Below are 17364 nucleotides of genomic sequence, written 5' to 3' on the forward strand. Positions count from 1 at the left end.
AAACCCAAGGTTTAAACCTCCTGAATACACAAAACCTGAGGTCTACCTAAGACTGTGAAACCATGCATAATTACAGAAATTGTGGCTTTTTCTAAAATTTTAGTAGGTCGTTGTCTTTTACTATTTTAATTTCATCGGTATTTCAGAAGGATCTGGTATTTTTCCAATACTTGTCTCACTTTGACCAGGCTTATTCACAACTATTAGTTACAGAATAGCTAGCATGTGCCTGGCACTAGGCTATATAACTTACTTGGTAAACGGTGAGCTAATTCTCTTTTCAATAATACCATGGAACTTCTTAAAAGTTTGTTGCTTTTATTCCAATGAACCCCAAACACATTTCAGAGGGTTCCCCCAAATAGCAAAGACTTTAAGAGTAAGGATTTTAAAGTAATTTGACTGGAAAACCTGATGATCAACGTCTGCACTGAGCAGACCTACCTTAAGGATGTAGGATTTGTGTTTTCCACCAGAATATTATTAAGGATTTATGCTGTGTGGCATCCTTTGGTGTGTGAGATTAAGGAAGTTGGATTAAGTGCCAAACAGAGTAGAGCACTCCCAGCTGCAAGTCAAGGACTCCAACAAATAATCCAGGAGTGCTACTACTTGGGAAACGTGTTCTTACCCCTCCCACCTTCTCCTGGTCTCCCTATAAAACTCAGCCACCAGATACCTGGATCCTCTTCCAGACCAGACTCTTTTCAATGTTGCTAAATTGGTTCAGGAAATGGGTCAACCATTTCTTACTATGCTCATTGTCCTCTTCATCCTCAGTTTTCAGGTAGTAGAGCAGCCTCATGGCTTTGGCTTCCAGGAGTAACTGGTTCATTCCCATCCTCTCGCCTAAGAAGGTTCCTCCAATGGTGCCAGCCAGGTAGATGGGCTGACCGGTGTGGTTGTAGATTGGGAAAGTGACATTTCTCAGGTCGAGGTGTCTGTTCATCTGCCAGGCATACAGGAGTGGGTTGGAAGACACGCAGAGACCCTGGTGCTTGGCACACACCTGATTGTAGTGGATCTGGGTTCCGTTTTCCCCCATCGCATACAGATCCTGGATCACGTCATCCACTTTACTAACTTCTGATAAGATTGCTGGTTCTAGCAGGGAGGTGGTGTTGGAGACTGCTCGAATACAAGCGAAATTGACCTCGGTGCTCTTCCTGGAGATGGAGAAGCGGTAAGAGTCGTTGGCAGTGAAGCGTTCCTGCACAAAGCGCCGCTTGGCCTTGGCTGGGCTCCCTATTGGGGTGTACTGCTCCTCGAGGTTTTCTTCTACATCCTTGGGCAGGTAAATCAAACCGGTGCCCAGAGTGGCCGTCAGTACCATGGGCACCAGCAGGAAGATCCAGGGGTGCGCGCCCACTTCGCATCCCAGCCTTCGGAAGAGGCAGGAGAGGGGCGCCTCCAGGCAGTCGGTGTGGCAACGGGGTCTCTCGGACACCTGGTTTTCCGACGGTGATGCGGGCAGCGAGGAATCCCCCCTCACTGACACCGGATGTGAATGGGGCGCCCCAGCGGGCTCTGGCAACTGCCCCGAAGCCCAGGTCATCTCGGGTTCCTGTCTTCCACTGAAGAACTGCTCTGACTCGTGCTTAGAGGCCCGGAGCAGCTCTGAGCCCGGCCCTGACGTGGGTTCCCGCCTCGCCTCCGACCTGGGCTCCCGCTCCGCCGGCGCCTCCGCCTCCGGCCAGGCCTCTGGCGCCACCTTGCAGGGACGAAGGCTCATTTCCGGGAAGGAAAGACCAGAATCTCAAACGTGACAGCAGATTAGAAACCAGCCACTGGACCGAGCGTCCGTCTCCGCCCCACACAACGGTTTCCTGGAGAAATTCTGCGGAAGTCTGTTTGAGTTCTGGCCGCTTGCGCCGGGATACCGGAGGCTTCCATTGGGGAGCACGTGTTTTGACTCATAGCCCATCCAGCCCCAAATTTGTCTGTGGCATGCCTGATGCTCCCAGAAAGTTAGTACACAAACACTACTTAACGGTAAGATGCGTGCCTCTTCTACAAGACTTACGCGCGCACACACACACACACACACACACAAATGTGGTGTCACCTTTCCGGGGAGCATCCAGTAACACAGTTCTCGGGTAAGGTGAACCTTGTACCCCTGGTTTAGTGACTCGTTTTGTTAACTACAAACATAACATATATTCTTCTTGTAACAAGTTAGAAGTAAATAAGTGGGCTGAAAAGTCGGTATTTATCTTGGATCTATTCCACCCACAGTTCCCAGGATGGAGGGACCCCTGTGTTCATGTCACAGTTTTTACGAAAACCTTTACCTACCTTTTAACATGCTCGCAACCGAGAGGCAGGTCTTGAGCGGTTGTGAAGAATTACGAAAATTGCTTGCCATGTTTTTCATGGTTGGTAGTCACCTAATATTATTGTGATGGTGTTTTTATGTGGGTAGGTCTAGCATTTTAATGAAATCTCCAGATTGTAAGAGTACCAAGTCCAAGAGTTTAAGAAAGATAATTTTAACCGTATTTTCAAGGAGCAAGAAATAGGAGATTTTGTTAAGTTGCCTCTCCAGAAAGTCATTGTTTAAGACCGACCTTATTAAAATAACCACAAGATGGCACCCGTTTCTATTTTCAAAGTTATGGTAAAGGAAACGGAAGATTCCTTCTCTCTTTCGTCTGTGTTTCCAAGTCCTAATTATAGCTACATCTTGAGTCCATCGCTGGTGTCCTATAAAGCTAGCGGCTTCTGTATCACATTTAAAGTCTGTAGATAGAGGAACTGACCTGAGAATTCCATTTGTTGAACCATGTCTATGTTATGGAGAGAATGGCTCAGCTGTTCTAAACATTTAAGAGGAAATGGTAGGGTGAAGGTGTTCACAAGTACTCTATAATGTACACATCCAAACACAGGGCCTCTTCCTGCCCATCTTTACAAAGTATTTCTCTAGCACAACATCAATGTGTGTTTTTCATCTCAAAACACAAGTAAATTTCTACAATTGCTCCTAAATCAGGCACTGTGAAGTGCGAATAAATTCTATAGTAAAATATGTACCCTGGGATTTGATTTTATCTAGTTTCTTAATTATAGATTATTGATTCCAGATAATTTTATTAATCTCGTTATCTAGATTACTAATGTTTGTGCGGGTCTAGAATGTCAATCAAAAATACCACTGTTAGTTATTTTCCACCAGTTTTTCTGTATCATTTCATAAAAGGAATGTAGCATTTCCAAAATGAGCTCATCGCCTATTTTTGAGTTATCAAAGCCTGAAAGGCTCTGAAAGATTGGTTTCAGAACTCTACACTTCTCCAGGTGAAGCTGTCACATGGCCTAGAAGTGGCATGGCTTCTAATTAAGGAAGTCTCTAAAGGCTCTTCCTTTCAATTCAGGAAGACCCTCTGGCCTTCAATTTGAGAATGGTGTCTACTGTGTCAGGATAGGATTCTCCATACTTCAGAAAATGCCTTTTGTATGAGGAGAGGATGGGTATTGGGAATTCAAGAATATAGTTTAGAACTTAAAATTTTATCTAGTCTACTTCTTCTCCACCTTCAGTCTAGATAAAACGAAGCAGACAAAGCATTCCTTTTATCTTCTATCACCATGTAGATTCCATTTCCTTCTGTTCCCCAGTCCTTCCCCAGCAGCCCCTGTGCTCCATTTGTTTCCTCTTCTCCTCCCTTCTCTTTTGCTTCCCACCCCTTCTCCTTTTCTAATACCTATTCTCTCACATTAGCCAAACTGAGTTTGATATAAATAAAGGGAATTTTATTTTTTTATTAAAAAAATTTGCCCATTAATATTTATAAGATGTTTTTGTTTTAACTGTGTATTTTAGTTCTATGATAATCTGTTTCCTACACTTGACCATGAGCTCCTCAGAGAAGCTCTGTGTCATTCATCCCTGCCTACTCAGAGGTACTCAGAGGACACTCAAATGTTAGTCATAACTTAGGTGGTCCTGTTTATCTTTCCATAGCTCTAGAAATTATCTCATTCAAATATGGCAGACATCATGGCTGAAATGTATTCTGTAGATCCCATAGGGTCTGCTCAGATGCCTGTGTTCTCACTGAGACATGAGGTATCTTTTTGCATCTTTTCCCCTGCCCTATCTTAAGCTTTTTGCCATTTCCTTTTTTCGTTGTTCAAATTAACACAGTATAGCTGTTTCTCCTAACTTGTATAATAATCTGTCACAGAGCATTATGGAGTCCCTCAGTTTTCCTTTTCTAAACTGAAATGTAAAGATTTAATAAATTGATTGGTCATTGTGAAGAAGCTCTAAAACTGAAACACGAGTAATTAAGAAAGAAACTGAAGAAAAGGCAGCAGAAAGAACTGACCATGAATGTAGTGTTGCAGAAGAAACATATTGTTAAGATGCATGTACATATTATGGTAGGGTGGTAGGCTCTTATAGTGATGGTCTCCAATGAATCATGGCTCCCAGAATTTATGATTTGTCATGGTTCCCTCCCACACTGACTCTGGGTTTGGCTATGTGACTTACTTGGTCCAATGGGACATTAGCAACTGTGATACAGCCGAAGGTTGATAAGTTCTTGTACATTGGGATTGGCTTGGAAGCAAGAGAGCTCAGGTTTTTATGGACTTGGGGTTCATAATGCTGATGGTAAAACTCTTTGAAGTACTTTATCATTGGCTTTCATTAAGTTTCTAAAAAAATTTTTAATTTTATTTTAGAGAGAAAGCGCAGGGGAGGGGGCAGAGGGAGAGAGAGAGAAAGAGAGAGAGAGAGAATCTTAAGCAGTCTCTTTGCTCAGTGTGGAGCCGGATGTGGGGCTAAACCCCACGAACCTGGGATCATGACCTGAGTGGAAATCAAGAGTTAGATGCTCACCGGACTGAGCCACTCAGGTGCCCCTAAATTCCTTTTTATATAATAAGGTGAATTTCTCCTTTTCTGTAGTATAGCAATACCTAAAAACATGGCTCAGGAAACAGCAGAAGACAAGATGGAAAATGCTGGAGAAAAGAAAAATAGAGATTTCCTTAATGGAAGTGTTGGAATTTGGGAGAACACATTAAACAGAAGAGGAAAAAGGAGATCTTGAAGGTCACGCTCAACATATGGAAAGGATAAAACAGCAGCAACAACCAGAATGGACAGCTTATGGAGTAGGACTTTAAAAGGAGGGAAATAATTTAGTAACTAATTGGCTGGAGAGAGTGATTAGAGTCTTTAAAAAAATCAAACAGGTGGGGTGCCTGGGTGGCTCAGCTGGTTAAGCATCTGACTTCAGCTCAGGTCATGATAAACATAAAAAAAACATTAAATAAACATAAGTAAACATTAAAAACATTTAAGTCCCATTCAATGGTGAAAATATTTCTAATAATAATAGCCCTTATTGAATTTCACGTGTTTTAAATAATTTCACACATATTAAATAATTTAATCCTAAGAACTCCATGAGTGAAGTACTATCTTCTCCCTTTGACAAGTGGAAAATGTGACCGATAGAAGCTAAGTAACTTGCCCCAAATCACACAGGTAGTAAGAGGTAGAGCTGGGATAGGAACCCAGGTACAGTGGTCTCAAAGTCCATACTTTTTTTAAAAAATCTTTTTTTAACATTTTTCATTTTTGAGTCAGAGAGAGACAGAGCATGAACGGGGGAGGGTCAGAGAGAGGGAGACACAGAATCTGAAACAGGCTCCAGGCTCTGAGCTGTCAGCACAGAGCCCAACGCGGGGCTCGAACTCACAGACCAGGAGATCATGACCTGAGCCGAAGTCGGCTGCTCAACCGACTGAGCCACCCAGGCGCCCCTATAGCGTTGTGGTCAGAAAAGATGCCTGATATTTTTGAATTTGTTGAGGCTTGTTTTGTGGCCGAATATGTGTTCTATTCTGGAGAATGTTCTGTGTGCACTTGAAAAGTATGTGTATTCTGCTGCTTTAGGATGGAATGTTCTGAATATGTCTGTTAAATCCATCTGGTCCAGCGTGTCATTCAAAGCCACTGTTTCCTTCTTGATTTTCTGTTTGGATTATCCGTCCATCGATGTAAGTGGGGGGTGTTAAAGTTCCTTACAATTACTGTATTACTATCGATTATTTCCTTTATGTTTTTTATTAGCTGATTTATGTATTTGAATGCATAAATACAATTGTTATATCCTCTTGTTGGATTGTCCCCTTTATTATACAATGTTTTTGTCTCTTGGTACAGTTTTTGTTTTAAAGTCACTTTTGTCTGATGTAAGTATTACTACTCCAGGTTTCTTTTGACTTCCATTTGCATGACAAATGTTTCTCCATCCCCTCACTTTGGATCTGCAGATGCCTTTTGGTCTGAAATGAGTCTCTTGTAGGCAGCATATACATGGATGTCTGTCACCCAATGTCGTTTGATTGGACCATTTAGTCCACTTACATTCAAAGTAATTATTGATAGATATGTACTGACTGCCATTTTGTTAAGTGTTTTGTGGTTGTTTCCATAGATTTTCTCCAATCTTTTCTTCTCTTGCTCTCTTTCATGGTTTGTTGGCTTTCTTTAGTGATATATTTGGATTCCGTTCTCTTTATTTGCGTGTCTATCACTGGGTTTTGATTCTTGGTTTGGATATAACATCTTCTGTATATAGCAGTCTATATTAAGTTGATGGTCACTTAAGTTTAAACCCATTCTCTTTTTTTCCCCAGGGGTAGAATTTAGTGATTCATCACTTACATACAATATCCAGTACTCATCACAAGTGCCCTCCTTAATACCCATCACCCATTTAGCCTATCTGCCACCCACCTCCCTCCATCAACCTTCAATTTTTTCTCTATAGTTGAAAGTCTCTTATGGTTTGCCTCTTTCCCCACCCCCTTCCCCTATGTTCAGCTTTTTTGTTTCTTAACTTCCACATACGAGTGAAATCATACGATATTTGTTTTTCTCTGATTTGATTTGCTTAGCATAATACACTCTAGCTTCATCCATGTATCCACATTGTTGCATATGCCAAGATTTCATTCTTTTTTAGAATTTTTTATTAAATTTTTTTTACTGTTTATTTATGTTTAAATTTTAAGTTTACATATTTTTCAGACAGAGAGAGAGAGAGAGCGAGCTAGCATGGGTGGGGGAGGGGCAGAGAGAAGGAGATACAGAATCTGAAGCAGGCTCCAGGCTCTGAGCTGTCAACACAGAGCCCAATATGGGGCTTGAACTCACAAACCATGAGATTATGACCTGAGCTGAAGTTAGATGCGTAACTGACTGAACCACCCAGGTGACCCAGATTGTTGACATTTTAATTACTATGTGTCTAGGTGTGGACATCCTTGGGTTGAATTTGTGGGGGGATCTTTATGCCTTCTGAATCTGGATGTCTATTTCCTTACCCAGATTAGGGAAGTTTTCAGCTATTATTTCCTCAAATAAAATTCTGCCCCCTTTTCTTCTTCTGAGAACACGATAATGCAAATGTTTTTATGCTTAATGGAATCGCTGAGTTCCCTAAGACGGTCCTCAATTTGCATAATTTTCTTTCCTCTCCTTCGCTCATTACTTTCCATTACTTCTGCCTTCTAGGTCATTAATTAATTCCTCTGCTTCACCTACCCTGTTATTTATTCTACCAAGTGTATTTTTATTTTCATTTATTGTGTTCTTGCCTTCTGATTGGCTGTTTATCTCTGCGTGAAGGGGTCTTACTGATGTCCTATGCTCTTTTCTCAAGTCCAGGGAGTATCTTTACAATCATTAAATTCTCTATCAGACATATTATTTATATCCAGTTTGCTTAGATATCTTACTGTGGTTTTGTTCTGTCCTTTCATTTGGGAGATATTTCTTTGCCTTCTCACTTTTTCCTCTTCATTGTGTCTATTCTTCCGTGTTAGGAAAATCAGCGACTTCTCTTACTCTTAACAATAATAGCCTTATGAAGAAGAGGTACTGAAGTGCCCTGCAGTTCAGTGTCCCTTCTTCCCTAGGGCCTGGGGCGTCAGGGAATGCCTCCTATGTGTGTTGCCTATGTGCTCTTCTGTTGGGTCTTGGCCTCCTTTTTTCTTCAGTCCAGTTGTCTGCAAAGTCTGTCTTTGCCTATTGTGAGCAGTATTTGGTCCCCAGCAGGAGTGGAATGCATTTTAACAAGGTGTGCAGTTGTCTCCTTGCAAAATGAGACGTGCCCCTGCTGCTGCAGGAACCGAGGCCCTGCAAGACCTGTGGGTCCAGAGATGGGGTAGACAGGGTTTGGGCCGATCTTCCAGGGGAGGGGCCCTGCATGACTGGGAAGGGAAGATCTGGAGAGCTGAGGGGTTGAGGGCTCGGTGCAGACAAGTTATGTAGGATAAGCATAGCACTGTTCCCCACAGATGGCCATTGTTTATGCTGGGGGCAGGGGAGGGAAATGGCACCTGCCTGCTCCTTTGTTCTTGGAGGGGTCTTTCCATGATCCTTGTCTCTCTGGGCCACACTCGGATATGAGCAAATCACTCTTCCTCCTGTCTGCACCCTGCGTTTTTCAAACTGCTGCTTCTATGTTATATCTGCATGGGCTGTTGATTGTGCTCTCTCTCCCTGAGCCCAAGGCTGGAGCCTGCTAATTTTTAAAACTCCAGGTTTTAAGACCCTCCTGGTTGTAAGAGCTCATGAAATTCGGCCCCTCTCTCTTTCAAAGGCAATGTTATGGAGATTTGTCCCCCTCGCCGGTTGGCTCCCCAGTGTGAGAGTCTGTTTTACACCCTTGTCTGCACCACCAGCTCCCTCTCCACCAAGTATGGCTTTGGTCTGTTTTGCTCCTAGACCATGTCTTCACTCTTCCAACCTTCTTCAATGTGGCCTCTTCTCTACCTGTAGTTGTGGAGATTGTTCTGCCAGTCTTCAGGTCATTATCTGGGTTAGTTGCACTGCTGTGAGTATTGTCTAGTTGTATCCAGTGGGGGAGGCAAGCTTAGGGTCCTCCTACTCCCTCTTCACAACCAACCAGAAATAACCTGTTTCATGAAAGATTGATGAATCTCTCCTGTGACTTATCTGGGTCCTAGTGCCTTTAAGAGATTGAAATGTTTAACAACCAGTTCAATTTTATTGATACTATCGGGTGAATCAGGTTTTAATTTCTTCTTCAGCCAACTTGAAAATTTTTCTAAAAATGTGTTTATATTATTAATTTTTAAAATGTCCTAACATTTTCATGTGTTTTTTTAATTTAAAAAAATCTGTTCTTTATCTGTACTTATGGCCCTTTTCCATTCCTAACATTAATTTGTGCCTACTCTATTTTTTTCCTTAGGAAGGCTTTTAAAGCTTTTTTCTATTTGCCACTCTTTTAAGAAGCAGGTTTTGATTTTGCAGCTTAACTCTATTTTAAAATTCTTTGATCATTGTTTATTTAATTTCTCCATTGCCTTTATTTCCTTCTTCCAACTTTTGAAATTCTTTTCTGACTTCTTAAGTTGACTGCTTTTTGTTTTATAATAAATGCATTTCAAACTATGACTTTTCACTTAAGTACTTGGTTAATGACTCTATAGGTTTTGATAGATAGTGTTCTAAAGATAAATTTTCAAAAGATTACTAATTTCCTTAGAACTTATCCTATTTTATGTCATCTGTTTTTTTAAAAAAAATTTATGTACATTTATTTTTGATAGAGACAGAGCACAAGTTGGGGAGAGGCAGAGAGAGAAGGAGACACAGAATCCGAAGCAGGCTCCAGGCTCTGGGCTGTCAGCTCAGAGCCCGATGTGGGGCTCCAACCCACAAACCGCAAGATCATGACCTGAACCGAAGTCGGAGGCTTAACTGACTGAGCCACCAAGGTGCCCCTTACGTTATCTGTTTACCAGGCTTTTATCCCCACTTGCTTTTTCTACTTTTATTCTTTGCTCCTTTTGTTTTTCTAAATTCTCATGGCTTCCTTTAAAAGGTGCTCTTAAATTTTTAACATGTAACTTAGTTTTACATTTCTCCATCAAGTTCTAAGGTTAATTATTAATTCTGATCTCTTCCAAAAGCAACAAAAATATTTATAATTTTTTAAAGTGTATTTATTTTGAGAAGGAGAGAGACAGAGAGTGCACACGAGTGAGCATGAGTTAGGGAGGGGCAGAGCGGGAGGGAGAGAGAGAATCCCAAGCAGGCTCCTCTCTGTCAACATAGAGCCAAACGTGGGGTTGATCTCACAAATTGCAAGATCATGACCTGAGCCAAAGCCCAGAGTCGGATGCTTAACAGACTGAGTCAACCAGTTGCCCCAAATAATTTTTTATTTCAAGTTGAAACACCTTGCCATCAGCTTTCCTCATTATCTAGAATTTTAATTCTGATTTTTCTGAATACATCCATGGAAATTATTGTGGTTATTTTTTTCACACTCAGTACTTCATTTGGTTTAACTGTGTTTTTCAAATGTGAATTTCCTTCCTTCCTTCTTTGAATCAGTTTTATGGCTGATGTATATTCTTCAGTAGTGACATTTCTTCACAAATGTCAGTGAGGAGTAAACTCTTATTTTTTCAGAACTGAATACATGTTGAATTTTCTTTCTTCTTGAATGATACTTTATTATGTATAGAATTCTAGGTTAGGAGTTCTTTAGGTACATAAGAGATATTTTCCCACTACCTTTTGGCATTTATTTTTGCTGATGAGATCTCTGCTACTAAGCTGATTGCTGGTTGTTGTTGTTGTTGTTGTTTTGTAGGTAATGTGACATTAAAAAAAAAGTAGAGGGGCATCTGGCTGGCTCAGTCGGTGGAGCATGTGACTCTTGATCTCAGGGCTGTAAGTTTGAGCCCAACGTGGGTATAGAGATTGCTTAAAAATAAAATCTTAAAAAGAAAGAATAGAATTTATTTTTTAGAGTAATTTTGGGTCCACAGAAAAATTAAACAGAAGGTACAGCAATTTCTCATATGCCTCCTGCCCCTATACACATGTGTCTCCCTCATTATCAATACCCCCCTCACTAGAACTATAAAGAAGAAAAAGTGAATCTCCTCTTTTCCCTACACCACTCCCCTTTTCAACTTGCCAGTTTTCACTGTTTCATTGTTATCAGTTTGGTGTGCATCCTTCCTGAACTCTCTATGTACACACACACACAGAGTGTTAACAGTACATCTATATAATAATACAAATGTAAATACACATTCATATATATGTGATTGTGATAGTCAGTTCTATGCATTAATTTGGCTAGGCTATATAGTTCCAAGTTATTCCATCAACACTTACCTAGGTGTTGCTTTGAGGGTGTTTTGTAGATGTGATTAAAGTCCATAACCAGTTGATTTTCAGGAAGGAAGATTATCCTAGATAATCTGGGTGGACCTGATTGAGTTATTTGAAAGGTCGTGAGAACAGAAGTCCTGCATCTTCCCTGAAGAAGAAATTCTGTCTACAGGAAGCAGTTTCAGTTTGTGCCTGACAGTTGCAGACAGTTCCCTTCCTGAGGGCCTGCCCTATGATTTTCCGGCTTGCCTAGCCAGCCCTGAAAATTGCATAAGCCAAGTCCTTGCAATAAATCTCTTATTATATATTTCTTACTGATTCTCTTTCTCCAGTTGAGCCATGATTGACATATATATTTCTGTAACTTGCTTTTTCACTAATAAAATCTCTTAGAGACGGCATTATATTTAACTGCTGACTAATAGCATGTAATATGACTTTAATGTGTCTCATCTGATCATCCTGTTATTGGTGGGTATTTTAGTTGTTTAGATTCAAATATACATCAGATTCAAACTTGTTTTCATTGGCTACTTTGGAAATTTGCTTTACTGACTTCTTGTATTATTGCTATAATGAAATCTAATACAAATTAGGTTCTGCTCCTTTGCTGATAGTTATTTTTTTCCTTTGAACGCTTTTAAGATATTATTCTTTTCCTGTAATATTTCATAAGACCATATTATTGGGGAGGAAAAAAATTTCCTTCTTCCCTTCAACATTATTTGGCTGGTCTCATAATTAAATTACCATATGACAGATAAGCAGGAAAAAAGAAATTTAATTACATATGTATGGGGAGCACCATGAAAATATGATACTCAGGGGCAAGCTGAGGAGTTGCTGCGTATAGACCATCCTGAGCTAAGGAATGGGATAGGAGCCTGGAGATTCAGAGGGGAGGAGGTGATTCACAGCACAATAAGGAGAGCAGATTTTTGGTAATTAGGTGTTTGCCCTACCATACAGCTATAGCATTCAGATAAAAAAAAATCTCTGATAACAGCTGATAACAGAACTTCCCCAGCCCTTCAGTACACACTGTTCAGTTTTAGGACGAAACACCCCCTCACAAAGTGTGGTCTATAGCTATTGTACTCTGCAGCATGGCCAAACCATAGCAAACCGACTCTCCCTGGCCTTATTTCCAATGGGAAGTTAAGGAAGAAGGATTTGGCATTCCAGTTTGATAAAGTTCTAACCTCTTGAGCCTGTCTCCTTCCATTGCTAGAGAGTCTATCTAGACCCACCGCATATCACACAGGAGCATGATCCCAATGAGAGTGCTATGTAGTGGTTCATGATGTCCCCATTAGGTGACACACATCTAGAGAAATCATGCTTTTTTTCATGGAAGGCATATATCATCAGATCCTCCACTGATGAGCAACAAAACAAAACAAAGGGCAAAGAATATCTTGAATGCCTACATTCAATTACAGGGGAATTTAATTTTCTAAACATTCAAAGATATCCACTGTATGATTCTAACTATATGACACTCTGGAGAGAGCAAGACTATGGAGGTAAGGGTTGGGGTGAATGTAGGGATAAAGGGGCACAGCACAGAGGACTTTTAAGGCAGTGAAACTCTTTGACACGATACCACAAAGGTGGTTCACATCATTACACATTTGTTAAAACTCATAGAACGTATAACACCAAGGCTGAACACTACTGCAAATTACAAACTTTGCCTGAAAATGATGAGTTAGTGTCCATATAAAATGCACCACTGTTGTCAGGGTGCCTGGGTGGCTCAGTTGGTTCAGCGTCCAAGTCTGGATCTGAGCTCAGGTCATGACCTCATAGTTCATGGGATCAAGTCCTACATCAGGCTCTGTGCTGACAGCACAGCATTCTTTCTCCCCTCTCTCTCTGCCCCTTTGCTGCTCACACACATGCATGCTCTCTCGCTCAAAACTAAACAAAGGAACTGAAAAATATATACTACTAAAAATGGACCACTGTCGTGCAACATGTTGACAACAGTGGAGGCGATCCATGCGATGGAAATCATGGCACCACACATGCTGACATTGCAGTGCTGTGTAGACGTGGATGGACACATTTGGGTTATGACAGGTAAAAGCCTGGCTCTGATGTCAGACAGACCTGGGGGTGAAGTCCCTGGCTCCTCACCCTGTCGGCTGTGTGCTCTTGAGCAACTCACGCCTCCCCTCCAAGCTCGGGTTCTCTGTCTGTAAAGTGGGGACAATCACACTCACCTCAGAAAGTGACCTGTACACACAAGGTACGGCACAGAGTAGCCCCCAGGAAATGGAAGTTCTGATTCCTGAAACGATGTACCCCAAGAAATACAGAATTCAGAATCAGCCACCAACTCACTACTGTAAGCCGTGCCTTCTGACTGCAGATCTGGAGTCAATGGGCACTAGAAGCCTTTTGCCCAAATTTGCAAGGTTCTGTCCCTGCCCCCCTGAAGCACCAAGTGGGATGCCACACAGGTCCCTCTGTTCAGGCGTTGGCCTTGGCCTCATGTCAGGCAGAAAGCTCATTCCATGCCCCAAACTCGGCTGCTCCCAGGAGAGAGGATGCAGGCCCACACCTCTGGTCACCAGGGGCAAATATACCCACCCCACCCCACCCCCACCCCTCGGCCAATAATCCAAACTAGACTGACATGGGTGGGACCTCCAAGGACGCTCCTTCTCCACATGTGGAAACTGAGTCCTTGAGAGGGGAAAGGACTTGTCCAGGGCATCGAGGGAGCTGCTGGCAGAGCTGGGGCCAGGGTCCCAGCTGGAGCCCTGCCCAGAGGCAGATGCCTTGTTCACACATTCTTCTGCCTGTGGCCCCCACTCCCAGTTGAACAGCCAACCATTTCCTTGAAAACACAGCCATTCCAGTTGCAAACATCTGCAGAGCACATATTGCAGCTAGGTTGGTTAAACAATGAACAAAGAGTCTGCAGGTTTTTAACCTGAAGGCATTTGGGGGAGGTGCTAGAGACACCCTCCCCTAACACAGTCATCAGAATACTGTAGGTCTGTATGTTTTGTTGGAAGGTTGTCCATCTACATAGACCTTTCTTCAGGTCCCCACAGGGCCTCTAAGAGGGCTAAACTGAAAACATCTGGGCCTTTCTGAGGAATTCCACACATCCCACCTTATTCAGAAATGCTAGAATGAGGAGTGCCTGGGTGGCTCAGTCGGTTAAGCGTCCGACTGGGGCTCAGGTCATGATCTCACGGTCTGTGAGTTCCAGCCTCGCGTTGGGCTCTGTGCTGACGTCTCAGTGCCTGGAGCCTGCTTCAGATTCTATGTCTCCCTCTCTCTCTGACCCTCCCCCATTTGTGCTCTGTCCCTCTCTGTCTCAAAACTAAATAAACATTAAAAAAAAAAAAAAAAAGAAATGCTAGAATGTACAGTCAGCCCTGGAGCTGATTCTTTCAACAACGCAGGACATGCCACACATAGACACCTATACGCAGACATATGCCCGAGCTTTCTGAGCAGGGAGGGGCAGCAACAGGTCCAGGCTTCAAGCCTGTCCTTTGGTGGCTGTCTGCCACCAGGCGGGGAGGGGCTTCTTGGTGCTCAGTGCTGACACCACATGCGGACACCCTCAACACACATACACAGGCACAGATATGAGGCCAGCCCCCAAGGTCTGAGGGCATTTGTGGTCTCAGGCTGAGGACTCAAGATACAGGGGTGAGGCAGCTCAGCAGTGACGGGGTCCCAGGATGTGAAGTGACATAAGGAAGGCGATAGACACACATACAATCACACATACACGGTCACGGCCTCACCCATGTACACAGAGACTCATGCATCACACAGATACACCTCATACTCACGAAAACACGTAAACACACAGACCCATGTACACGCAATAAGAAGATATACTTGGATATCTCCAGACCGATGCACAGACATGCTCAGAGGCACTCACAGCCACATGTCCTCGCCCACATAGGCATGTGCATGCTTTACACACACGCACACACACAGTCCAAGCATCTAAACGCTTCCCGGGAACCAACCACTATGGATTCTCCCCTCTGCGGGCAGTCCAGGGCTACAAACTAAAGGCTGGACTGGGTTCCCAGTTGGCCCCAAGGAGAGGGAAGGAGCAGAGGGACAGTTGAACCTTGCTCGCTTCTCACTCTACTGCATGTGGGAGTGGGGTACGGGGTAAGGGAAACCCACCTGCCAAAACAGCAGGGGACAAGCCCACAAATGGAGTCACCCACTTGCCAGGGGCTTTCAGGGATGGGGGGGCAGGGGGAGTCTCTTGGCTCCTGGGGGTGGCTCCAAGCACTGAGAATTTGCGGGAAAGAGGAGATCTGGGATGAGGGGCATTTTTCCACAGTGAACCTTTCCCCCCTTCCGAAGTCTGGTCTTCCTTCTGCAGCTCCATTCAGCCCCCCACCACCCAATACGCCCAGTCAGCACCCCCAGGCGCTTGCCTCACCTTCCTGAGATGCAACCACCGGCTCCTCCACAAGAGGAGGTCCTACCCAGACATATCCAGGGGTGCCCCACACCCGGTGGTGGGGGGGGGGGGGCCCTCCCGCTGCACCCGCCCCTGCACACAGCATAAAAACATCCAGAGTCCCCCTATACTCCAACCCCCAAACTCACCCGCCTCCAGTTCCCTGGGGAGGTAAATACCCAGCCAGGTGAGCCCCAAACCGAAAATGGCCGTCCCCGCCGCCGCCACCGGCCACCTCTCCTTCAGAGACCCTTCCCCGCGTGGCTTGGAAGCCCCCTCCCCCAGGATCGCGCCCCCGCCCCCGCCTCAGGCACCCACCTCCTTCTTGATGGTGCGCAGCAGCCTCTGTCTAGTGTGCGCCTCTGTGGGACCAGATGAGGGAGCAGCCGGTCAGCCGGTCAGCCGAGCGCTGCGGCGGGGCCGGGGCTACCCTCCCGCCGCCCCCGCACCTTGCTCCCGCTTAGCCACGGTGCCAGAGGCCATGGCCGCACGTGCTGCTTTCCCAGCCCAGGTGGCGGCGGTGCCGGCTCTCCTGCTCCGCAGCTGCAGCCCCAGCGGGGCGGTGCCGAGCTCCCGGTGACATCAGGCTCCACCCCGCAGCCGCCCCCGCTGCCACGGCGCAGCCTGGCCCCTGGCGGGAAGGTCCTCGGCCAACCTTCGCTCTGGGCCCCTACCACCAGCAGCCCCGCCTCCACGGGAAGCCCCACCTCCCATGCCCGGCGACCCTGGTCCCACTTCCCCTCTATTGGGCAGGGCGGAAATGCATCGTTCATTCCCAGATCCGCTCCTTGCCAGGCTGCAGGGAAGTAGCCTGAGGCGGTGGGGCCTGTTATTGACAGGCTGCAAGCCTCAGGGTTCTCATCTTTAAAATGGATGTAATAGGGGCGCCTGGGTGGCTCAGTCGCTTGAGTATCCGATTTCGGCTCAGGTCATGATCTCATGATTCGTGGGTTCGAGCCCTGCGTTGGGCTCTGTGCTGACTGCTCAGAGCCTGGAACCTGTTTCCAATTCTGTCTCCCTCTTTCTCTGCCCCGACACCGCTTGTGCTCTGTCTCTAAAATAAATAAACATTAAAATACATTTATGTGTATAAAATGGATGTAATAGGACCACCTCATCAGAATGATACCAAACATAAAAGAGATAGTGAATGTAAAGCACTTAACACAGACCTAGGAAAAAAGACCAGCAACCATAAAAGCTGTCATTATTATTATTATTATTATTATTATTATTGAGTCTTCCAAGATACAGTGGCTCTCCACCCAGATTGGCCAGGCCTTACGTGGCTCCCTCCCCCACACGCAGGTCACTGGGAGAGTGGCAGAGTGGGATCCTTCCAGGACCCCGATAGGGCACTTGTCAGCCAGGATCTCCAAGACTCTTTGCGACCAACGCTTATTCCACCAAGTTCCTGACCGCGTCCACCCAGACCGCAACTCGGGTTTACAAACATTTATTGAGCACCCACCACATGCCAGGTTACTGTACTGAGGGTACAGAAGTCAGCAAGATGGGCAAAAGCCTGCCCTCACAGGGCGTAGGACGTAGACAGAAAAATAAATAAGCAGATGATGTGGTATGTTGGAAGTTTCTGGAGAAAAATGAAGTAGGCAAAGGAGACAGGTGGGGTTTGTATTTTTGAAGTAGGGTGCTTGAGGGAGGTCCCATGAGGAGATGCCATTTGAGCAAAGAAGAGAAGAGTATATTG

The 17364-nt window shown here is 44.5% G+C and overlaps 1 protein-coding gene across 1 annotated transcript; it reads right to left on the reverse strand.

The window, feature by feature from the left end:
* Positions 1–274: 274 nt before the first annotated feature.
* LOC122203730 (patched domain-containing protein 3-like) lies at positions 275–1803 on the reverse strand. The gene has a single exon (XM_042910788.1). The coding sequence runs from the start codon at positions 1730–1732 to the stop codon at positions 665–667; it is 1068 nt and encodes a 355-aa protein (XP_042766722.1). The 5' UTR covers positions 1733–1803; the 3' UTR covers positions 275–664.
* Between the last annotated feature and the right edge of the window lie 15561 nt (positions 1804–17364).

This window comes from Panthera leo, chromosome D3 (genome assembly GCF_018350215.1).
Source record: "Panthera leo isolate Ple1 chromosome D3, P.leo_Ple1_pat1.1, whole genome shotgun sequence".
Classification (NCBI taxonomy): domain Eukaryota; kingdom Metazoa; phylum Chordata; class Mammalia; order Carnivora; family Felidae; genus Panthera; species Panthera leo.